Source organism: Chlorella variabilis (genome assembly GCF_000147415.1).
Source record: "Chlorella variabilis unplaced genomic scaffold CHLNCscaffold_10, whole genome shotgun sequence".
NCBI lineage: Eukaryota > Viridiplantae > Chlorophyta > Trebouxiophyceae > Chlorellales > Chlorellaceae > Chlorella > Chlorella variabilis.
Genome location: NW_005435078.1, coordinates 472,737 through 482,441, shown reverse-complemented (window position 1 = coordinate 482,441; position 9,705 = coordinate 472,737). Strand labels below are relative to the sequence as shown.

Genomic DNA, 9,705 nt, shown 5'->3' with positions numbered 1-9,705 from the left:
GTGGCAGCAGCCCTGCCAGTGGTGTACACTACCACCTGGGTCTTTTTGGTGTTAACCGTCAGGCCCCAGGCGGCACAGTAGCTCTCAAGGTAACCAAGCTGGAAACGCAGGCCTGCCGGCGTGGTGGCCAGCAAGGCCTGGTTATCAGCGTAAAATAATGGCGGCACGCACTCCCCGCTCTGCCAGCGAGGCAGAGCCGCGGCCGCAGCCTGTTGCACCAGCCCGGACTCGAAGTCATCCAGGAACAGACCGAACAATATAGGGCTCAAGGGGCAGCCCTGCTTGACCCCTGAGGTGGCCTGAAATGTGGGTGTGTACCCACCAGGCACTCGTACGCACATGGGAACCGCCGCATAGAGGGCCTGCACCGCCCGCACCGCCCAGCCTCCCAAACCGGCGCTCTCCAGCTTCTGCCACAGCAGATGCCGCGGGACCCTATCAAAGGCCTGCTTGAAGTCCACATAGCAGGCATACAACGGCTGCCCACGCGCCCGCTGCCGCTCAATGATGGCTCGCAGTGCAAGCTGCTGGTCACGGCAACCGTACCCTGGCCGGAACCCCGCCTGGCCAGATGCCCGAATGCCCGCTGCCGCTCAATGATGGCTCGCAGTGCAAGCTGCTGGTCACGGCAACCGTACCCTGGCCGGAACCCCGCCTGGCCAGATGCCCGAATGCCCGCCGCCTCAGTGTGGGTTGTAAACCTGCTCTGAAGCATGCTGGCAAACAGCTTGGCCGGCAGTGTGCCCACGGCAATGCCGCGGTAGCCGTCACAGCGCAGGTGGTCCGCACCAAGCTTGCGGATCGGTGTCAGCGCACTGATCGCCCACTGGGCCGGCAACGCCCCAATCCGTACACAGGCGTTAAGCAGCGCGACGAGCGAAGGGCCTAGCTGCTTGATAGCACCCTTCAGCATCTCAGGCTTCAGGGCACCCAAGCTGGCTTTGCTGTTCTTCGCTCGCTGCGCCATCTCCGTCAATTCTGGGAGAGTGAATGGCTCATGCAGTTGTTGATGTGCCGGTGTCAACTGTGAGGCATGAGCACGGCCTGCCACGGCGCCCGCCGCCTGCGCCGCGCCCGCGGCGGCGGCAGGGGCGGGCCTGCCCGCGGCAGCCACGTGTGTGTAGCCCAAGAGTGACCGGAAGTGGCCGTTCCAATCACCGGCCGTGATGGAGGGGTCCGCGCCCTCCCCCTTGCCCTTGAGCAGCCTGTGGAAGGCAGCCGGGGCATCGAATTCGAGCCGTGCCAGGTCACGACCCCTCTTGCGCTTCACCTGGCGCTTGTGCCGCCGGGCGGCGGCACACATCTGGCGGTTGAGAGCAACAGCCAGGGTGAAGTCACGACGGCTCAGGGCCCGCCGTCTCCTCCGGCGGAGACGGGAAGTGGGCGGGTCCTTGCATGCCTGTCGCTGCCAGCCTGGCGGTCGGGCAGGGCCCGCCTGCCGGACTGGCATACCAGCGGTATCTAGGGAGCTGGTCACTACCCCATCAAAGCTCATGCATGCTGCAGTGAGCTGCTCGATGGAGGTGGCGGCAGCGGCGGCGGCCGCCGCTGCCTCAAGTGCGGGTCTCGCCCCCCGCAGTGCATCCACAAATGCCGGGAGCAGCGAGGGGACAAAGCGGTACTCCGGACCGCACGGGTTCGGCCCCAGCCCCTCGGCGGGGCAGGGCCCTGCACCCGCAGCCTGGGAATCACCCGCTAGCTGCAGGCGCAGGGTGGCGTGGTCGAATCGATCTGCTGGGGGCTGCACCAGCAACCTGTTCCCAGCCCGGCCCACCACCTCCCCGCTCAACAGGAAGTAGTCCACCAGGCTCTTCCCGGCATGTGCCAGGGAGTGGAACGTCCACTCCCCTTGCTGGTCACCATCTAGGCGCCCATTGGCGATAGCCAGGCCCGTGGCAGCGCAGAAACCCAGGAGCGCCCGCCCCTGGGGGTTTACCTCCCCGTCGCAGCTAGCGCGGGGGGGGAACGCAACGCAGCGGTCTAGGAGAGTGCGCCCCTCCTCACTCTCCACCCAGTCTGGCAGGCTGGCGGTGCGGCCATTGAGGTCCCCCCCAATGCATACCGTGCCGCCAGCCGCCTGTGCAGCGAGGACATCCTGCTGCAATCTCCCATAAAATGCAGCCAGCTGCTCGCTGGTCCGCTGTGGCGGCAGGTACACACTCGCCACGTATCGCGGGGGGCCAGCCTCCCCCCGGATCTGAATCCAAGCCACTCCCTCCCAGCTGTGCCACTGCTGGACCCGACCCACCAGAGAGCTGCGGGCGCAGATGGCCACGCCGCCGCGTCCCCTGCCCGTCGAGCAGGGGGTCCCTGGTCGGTGGTTCACAAGCGAGTAGCCCTGCAGGCTGGGTGGGGTGGCGCCCGGCAAGTGGTGTGTCTCAGTGAACAGGAGCACATCACTTGGCGCAGCAGGCAGCAAGGCTGCTACCGCGGCTGTGTCATGGGCCAGGAAGCCGCGTGTGTTCAACAATAGCACAGCGGCGCCCGCCTGGCTCCCAACCCCCTAGCGGGCCCCTGACGGCTGTCCCACCCGCCGCCTGCTGCGCCGCACATGGGCAGCACCAGGGGCGGGCTCCTCCCCCGAGGCGGGGCAGCCGCCACTCAAGGTAACAGGCTGACTGGCTGGCTGGCTGGCCACCCGCTGGCGCCACTCCCGCTGCCCGCCACTCCGCCACGCTGCCATCGCCACCTCCGTGATCTGGCCGGCCGGCAGCCACATGTCGTCATCCGCGCCATACCCCTCAAACCGGCACAGGTACCGCGTGCCACTCCCCCTGCCCCGCTGATCGATGACGCCTTCCATGGTGCACCACTCCTCAGCCTCCTGCGGGTCCAGGCGGGCGGGGGAGGAGGCAGAAGGGGGCGCGGCGGCAGGGGGCGCGGCGGCAGCGGCAGGCGCGGGCTGTGCGGCGGCGGGCTGTGCGGCGGCAGGCGGCGTGGGCGTGGGCGCAGGCATGGTGGTGGTGGTGGGCGGCGGCGGCGGCGCGGCAGGCAGCGGCTAGCATACGGGCTGTGGGGGCTGGCTGGCTGGCTGGCTGGCTGGCGGCGGGCTGGCGGGCTGGCGTGCGTGCGGCCGGGCGATGGGCATGGCGGCGGCGGCAGCGGCGGCGGCGGCGGCAGGCAGTGTAGGCGGCGCAGGCGTGGGCTGGGCAGGGGTAGCAGCAACAGGGGCGGCAACGACTTCAGCTGAGGGCGGCGGGAGGGGAGCCGCTCGCCACCAGCGAGAGGTCGCAGCCCGCCCCACCTGGCGCGCTGGGGGCTCCTCCGCGCGCTGCTGGCGCAGCTCATGGAGGTATTGTAGCTCCCCAGGTGAGCGCCAGAGGTCAATGCTGACCTCTGGTGCTGCCCACGCAAGGCGGCGGCGGGCACCCATCAGGGCGCCGCACAGGGCAGGAGTCAGTCGCAGGTGGCATTCGCTGCGCCCGTCCCCACGCACCCGAATCTCAACGCAGGTCACAGGCACACAGTCAGGCACTGGCAGGTGAAGGCTGGCCCGGCAAAACAAAACGAAGGCTGCGACTGCGGCCCCCAGGCCCCCACCGGCCTCCAGAGCGAGCCCCTTGACCACGATATGGGGGAAATCGGGCCGCAGGGATGCCCGGGAAGCCGAGTTGCTGATCGGCTGCTGGCTGCGCTGCCCAAGGCTGGCTCCCTCGCTGCTTGACATGCTGATGGGTAGGTGGGTGAGTGTGGAGGGTGGGGGTGTGGGGGTGATCGGCGCGAGGCCGGCGCGATGGCTCTCTGTGAGCGGACGGGTGGGCTACTGTTGGCTATAATAGGCTATAATAGGCTATAATAGGCTATGACGACAAGGCCGATGCATCAGCGGCAAACAGCGCCGCAATCCGTGCAGCACCGAGGCTGCCACAGGCCTGGAAGCCTATCAGGAGCATTTTCCTTGACACCTCTGCCAGTAGCGGAAGGGTTGGCAGCGAGGCATGCATGCGAGCCCAGGCAGGGGCAGGTGGGAGATCCTCCCATGCCAGGGCATTTTCCTGCCCCTCCCTGCACAACAAGCCGACACCACCCGCCTCCTCCCACACACCTGCCCCAAAGGTGGACACGCAGGGCTTGATGCCGCCCGTGCCCAGCGCGATCAGGTACATGAATGCCCAGAAGAAGGCCAGCTGGCCGCTGCTGGCCTCCGCGCCGTCCACCGGGTGCAGGCTGTCGTCGGCGGCAGAGACGGTCAGGCCCGCCAGGCCACCCATGTAGATGATGCTGAAGATGAGGATAGTCCAGAAGCGGCCCAGGTAGGCATCGGCCAGGAAGGCGCCCAGCAGAGGGGTGACGTAGCAGGTGCCTACACACGGCATTGCACATGTCGGCAGCTGATGGAAGGCTGCTGCGGTCCCGAGGTGCTTGAGCGCCGCAGCGCCGGGCTGTCCTGCTTGCTGCCGTGCAGGCCAGGCGTGCTGTGTGCCGCGCCCTGGCCGCGTCAGCGGCGCGCTAGGTGGCGGCCCGCGCACAGCGTGAGCAGGGCGGCGGCAGGCAGGCACCCCACCTGACCAGGCATTCACTTGGGCGGCGGCAGAGCTGTTGGAGATGTTGAGCACGCCTGTGAGGTAGCTGCAGGGCGGGAGGGCAGGCAGGACAGGAGAGATGGAGACGAGGGAGCGCCGGCGGGTTCATCCGCATGCGTGCTTTTCCTCCGTTGAAACACGGGATGGGCGCGGGCGCCATGCGCAGCTGCGCTGGGGCCTTGCCGGCGCTGCCTGGCCCTACGTGATGATGTTGGTTGAGATGCCATAGTATGCCAGGCGCTCGCAGAATTCCTGGACTGCAGGCGGGGCAGGCCAGGGGAAGAGCGGGGCGCATCAACACAACCGTCCCGCCCAAAAGGTGGCACCTGCCATGCATGCTCCACCGCATCCTGCTTGGGGGCCCAGAACTCCAGGCTGGCTTACTCAGAATGAACGGCGCCCTTGTGACCATCGGTGACTGAAGAAGAAGGGGAGGGAGGAAAGAAGGAGAGGATGAAAGGTGAGGGCGTGCGGGAAGTGCCAGCAGGACGGGGCAGGCAGGCACGCCGCCGCCCGGTGGGTGACATGCACAAGCCCGCTCGCAGCAGCCTGCGGGCTCATTGCGGAGCATACGGTCCAAAAGGATCCAGTTCTGGAGCTTGCAAGCTGCCTGTAAGCTCACCATCCACAGGCTCAGCTCCTCATCGGCAGCATTAAGCTCGTCTTTTGGGCTGCTCATGTCCAATGCCTTGCTGGTCATCGCATCCGGTGCAGTCTCATCCTTGCCGCCATCAGCAGCACCCAGGAGCTCCGCAGGGCTCTCAAACGGGCTCTTGTCGGGAGCCGTAGTCGCCATCCTGCTTGCTGAAAGCAACTGCAGTGATGCCTGGAGGACCAACAGACGGCGCTCTGGAGCGAGGAGCAATTTTGGCGGGAACTTCAGCGGGACGCGTGCGGCAGTACCGCCGTTTTCGGGGGACGGGGAGCTCAGTGGCGAGCGGGGCGCCCCTGCATGTAGTGTGGGACCTGCCGCTGCCCCATTGCACTCCAAACGGCCACGTGTGGCAACTAGGTCTCAACCGCCACCTGGCAGCGGCGTCGAGGTCATCCCCAGCGGCGCCCGAGGACCTTTGCTGGAAGGTTGCACGGTTCTTGAGGGCAACCGAGGGTTGTTAATGGAGTGCTAGGGGACAAATCACGCAGAGGGGGAGAAATCGTAGGAGAGAATTGGGAGCAATAGAGTAGGGTGGCGGGCGCTGCCTCTTTATTCAGCCAACCGTCAGGCACAGAAGTTCTGGGGCTGGGCACGAATCAAACAAGAACACTAGAACAGAGTGAAAAAAAGTGATCCTACTCATCCTAGAGGCATTCACAAAAATGAGGTGCACGATGGATGGCATGAAATGATTGCCGCTGCCGGCAGGTGCCTGCCTGCAACTGGTGCGGCGCTCGAAGCTGCCTGGTGCAAGCCCGAGCTGCGGCTGAGGCTAGAACTGGATGCCCAGGTCCTGGCTCTTGAGCACGTCGGAGACCGTGGCGGTGAGCGCTCGCCCGCTCTCACCCCTGATTGTCAGCTCGTGCTTCCCTCCTTTCTCAAACTCGCCATCGTGCACCCAGAAGCCCCACCTGCGGGCCAGGGGGCAGCGCCAGCACGGGATAGATTGGGAGAGGACTGGTACGGCAGGCAGAGGCCCCTAGGGGTCCCGCGGCGGCCTGCCTGTCCACCAGCGCTGACCAGGCCGCCGCCTGGCGGAGTTGGCTGCTCCGCTCACGTGTCGCGCTTCAGGGGCGTGCCGTCCAGACTGACTGATTCGATGCCCTCAGCAGAGTTGTAGATGTACAGCTCCTGCAGTACAGGTGGCAACAGGGCACCGCAAATCTCTCCATGCCTGGTGCATTTTGTTTTTTGAACCGATCATGGGTCGGCATCAGTATCATGCTGGGGCCCCTCCCTCAAAACGCCCCAGCCCACCTGCCACCACTTGTTCCCCCCCGACTTGGGATCCAGCTGCGGTAGGAGGAGGAGGGCAGGCAGCGGCAACAGGGCGGCGGCTCAACGGCAGAAGCAGAAGGAGCGGGGGCTGGACCCCTGGCGGCGCCTGCAGCCAAACCAGCCAGGCCTGGAGCCACCGGCAGCACTGCGCATGGTGTGATTGGGGGCGGCGGGACGGCGCCTCACCCGGATGCTGCCGGTGGTGTAGGGGGCGCAGGAGGTGTACTGCCACTCCACCTTCACCTCATCCGGCTTCAGCCCGGTCAGCTCGAGGAAGGCGGGGCTGCTGGTGGAGAAGCCATTCGTGCCGCATGAGTCGCACCTGCGGCCGCCAGGCAAGAAAGACATGGAGCGATGGCAGCTGCCGACAGCTGCGACGCAGTCGCCCGCCGGCAGCGTGGCATGTGGCAGCCGGCCGCACGGCTGGCCCACTCACTGGTCGACGAAAAAGACAGCCACCTGGCGGCCCGGCACTTTGCAGCGCGAGTCGACGCACGTCACAAGCGCGCAGCGGCCACACGGCTTGCTGTCGTCCCACTGCAGGCGGGGGGGGGCGGGCAGGGCCCGCGGGATTTGGGGCAAGAAGGCGGCCGCAGGATGGGCTGCGCTGCTGCTGCCCGGGCTGGATGGCAAAGTGGTGCAAGTCCCATGGCGCTCCAGTGCCACCCGCTTTGACCACACGCGCCTGCACACGCCTCCCACCCCTCCGCCCTGTTCTCGCACCAGAGAGGTGGGTATTGCGGCGTAATAGAGGCGCTGCCACTTGCTGAGGCGCGGGTAGGGGCAGGAGAAGCCGTCGCCGCTGCTGACCTCGCCCCCACTCGCCCCCGCCTTGCCGCTGTAGACCTTGGTGGCAGGTGCGGGTGTGCTGGCCGGTGGCGGCGGCCGTGGTGGGCGCGGGCGCTTGGGCCGCGGCGGTCGAGGCTGCGCGGGCGGCGGCGAGCTGCCTGGCTCCGAGTCGCTGATGATGACGCCGTCTGGCGGCGGCGGCGGCGGCGGCGGCGGCGACGGCGACGGCGGCGATGGAGACGGCGGTGGCGGCAAGGGCCGCGGGCGAGGCGGCGGGCGCTTCCGTGCCGCTGGCTTACTTCGCTTGCGGCACATCAGCAGGCCGTTGGAGGCTCGATAGCGCTCGTAGCCAGTCTTGCTGCAAGGCAGCGGCAGGTGGCGCCGCAACCGGTTGGGGCGGCAGCAGCACAAAAGAGATGCGGTCTGTGAAGGGCCATCTCTGCTCACCACTGTACACATCCCGTCCAAGCTGTGCACGCTCCATCACAGCCGGAGGTTGGGCAGGTGAACTGGGCGGAGGCGCCTGCAGAGGCGGACGGCAGGCGGGCTAGGAGGTGGCGGCGGCAGCTGGTGGCAGTTGCGGGAGCAAGTTACTTTTGAAAGCGCAGCGCTTCCGTAGTCGATACCACACAAGGCTCTCCTCGAGCGCTATCAAACCGAAGGCTGCGGGATGGCTGTGTACCTGGGCTGAAGGCTGCCAGTGCTGCAAAGACAACCCCGAGGGCAAGACACAGCCTGGCCATCGTGCGAGGCTCTGGGTTGCGCTTCACAACCTTGCCGCAGCGTAGTACAACACAGCAGCCTGCCCAGGCGACGGAGGTGCTAGCATGCTTTAGGCTCCTGTTGTGAATGCGCAGTGAGCGATTTGTAGGGCAGAGCTGTGCTGCAATTATTACCTGTCCGGCCGCCCCTCAGCGTCCCCAGCAGGCGGCAGCTGCCAGCTGCCCACAGCTACCGACAGGAATAATAACACACATGCCTCGAAATCAATGAAACAAGACGCTGAAACACTGGAGGGCAGGAACACGATAATTGCGTAAATGCAGGCACTTCTCGAGGTGCGTATTGATCAAGAGATGCCATCAGCGGTCACGCCAGCGATGCAGTTGCCAACCCGTCACTTTCTAGGTGGCGGTGGCTTGGCCGGGGGCGGCGGACGTGCAGGTGGTGGGGGCCGTGCCGGGGGGCGGGGTGGCGGCGCTGGGGCCGGTGGTGGTTGGGGCGAGGGCGGCGGTGGCGCTGGGGAGGGCGGCGGCGGAGCCGGTGACGGTGGTGGTGCCGGGGAGGGCGGCCAGGGAGGCAACGGTGGTGGCGGCGAGACGGCGGCGCCAAACACGTACGTCAGCTCCGACCAGCGCGGAACGCTCTTGGTGCCGGCATCCTGAATGGCAAAGCCGACAAGGTACTTGGCATCAGAGACAAAGGTGGAACCTGCAGGGCATGTGGGGACGAGGGGATGAGCGCGGGACAGGTCGGCTTCAGTTGACAGCAATGCGGCTGCTGCAAGCATTCAGCCAAGAGCAGGCCCCACCGGCAAGCCCAAATGCCGCCGCAGCAACAGGCCAGAGCTAGCGCGCTCACCTCCTGCCATGCACGGCAGCGAGAGGACCTTCCCCTTGTTGGAAAGTGCCATCTGTGGCATCAGCAGGGCGCAGAACTGCGTGCTGGGGGCGGTCCAGAATGTGGCGGCCAGTGGCGTGGCTGCAGGGGGGCAAAGAGGTGGCAGGAAGGGTCAAAGAGGTGACCATCAGAGAAGCAGGCAAGCCTGCCACGCTACCCATGTGCACACATGCATGAACAGCATGCCTATTTAGCAGACCAAGCAAGCTGGCACAACATAAGCGAGGCCTCCACACACAGCCGGGTCCACCCACCAAAGCTGAAGGCTGAGGGGGCCACTTCCGACAGCATGAATAGCATCAGCGGCCACTTGTCCGACACCTTGTCGCTCGCCGGGACGGTCAGCCGCACGCCCCAGTAGCGGGGCGAGCCGGCAGGCTTCACGCCGGCGCTGCAAGCAGCCAGGTGTGCACAGGCTTGCAAGACAGTTGCAAGCCTTCCACTCCTTCCTTCTGCTCCACTCCCATGCGGGCATGCGCCCAAACGCAGCAAGGGCAGCGCAGCCTGGCCCACTCACAGGGAGGAGGTGGGAAACCACCAGGCGCAGGTGAGGTTGGTGGAGCTGAGCGTTGAGGAGGTGCCGGTGGTGCCCCACATGGCTGTCTCTGGGTTGTACAGGTTGTTGAACGCCTGGTACGCGCTGTAGCCGCCGCCGGTGACTGTGGTGTTGGCAAACGCAAACGCGGCGCCGCCCAGCGCGCTCCAGCCGGCGGTGTAGCTGCTCTGCTGCGCATCGGCAATCAGGCGTGCCTTCTGCCACGTCGCGTCGCTCTCGCACACTGCAGGCCAGCGGGGTGGGTGGCAGCAAAGGATAAGCGTACCAGGAAGTCAAAGAGACGC

General features: G+C 66.5%; 2 protein-coding genes across 2 annotated transcripts in view; both read right to left on the bottom strand.

The window, feature by feature from the left end:
- The window catches only part of CHLNCDRAFT_23105 (hypothetical protein), a gene marked incomplete at both ends in the record, with an annotated part of 10,051 nt that extends 5,276 nt beyond the window's left edge, over positions 1 to 4,775 (bottom strand). The window contains 3 exons of the mRNA XM_005847515.1: positions 4,046 to 4,303; positions 4,505 to 4,569; positions 4,726 to 4,775. Of these exons, the coding sequence (XP_005847577.1) occupies positions 4,046 to 4,303; positions 4,505 to 4,569; positions 4,726 to 4,775 (373 nt within the window). The remainder of the gene's footprint in view (positions 1 to 4,045; positions 4,304 to 4,504; positions 4,570 to 4,725) is intronic.
- A 1,175-nt stretch (positions 4,776 to 5,950) lies between these two features.
- Positions 5,951 to 9,705, bottom strand: part of CHLNCDRAFT_133829 (hypothetical protein) — a gene marked incomplete at both ends in the record, with an annotated part of 8,981 nt that continues 5,226 nt past the window's right edge. The window contains 11 exons of the mRNA XM_005847514.1: positions 5,951 to 6,089; positions 6,236 to 6,309; positions 6,436 to 6,471; positions 6,643 to 6,778; positions 6,893 to 6,993; positions 7,180 to 7,433; positions 7,545 to 7,603; positions 8,586 to 8,676; positions 8,827 to 8,946; positions 9,120 to 9,256; positions 9,383 to 9,644. Of these exons, the coding sequence (XP_005847576.1) occupies positions 5,951 to 6,089; positions 6,236 to 6,309; positions 6,436 to 6,471; positions 6,643 to 6,778; positions 6,893 to 6,993; positions 7,180 to 7,433; positions 7,545 to 7,603; positions 8,586 to 8,676; positions 8,827 to 8,946; positions 9,120 to 9,256; positions 9,383 to 9,644 (1,409 nt within the window). The remainder of the gene's footprint in view (positions 6,090 to 6,235; positions 6,310 to 6,435; positions 6,472 to 6,642; positions 6,779 to 6,892; positions 6,994 to 7,179; positions 7,434 to 7,544; positions 7,604 to 8,585; positions 8,677 to 8,826; positions 8,947 to 9,119; positions 9,257 to 9,382; positions 9,645 to 9,705) is intronic.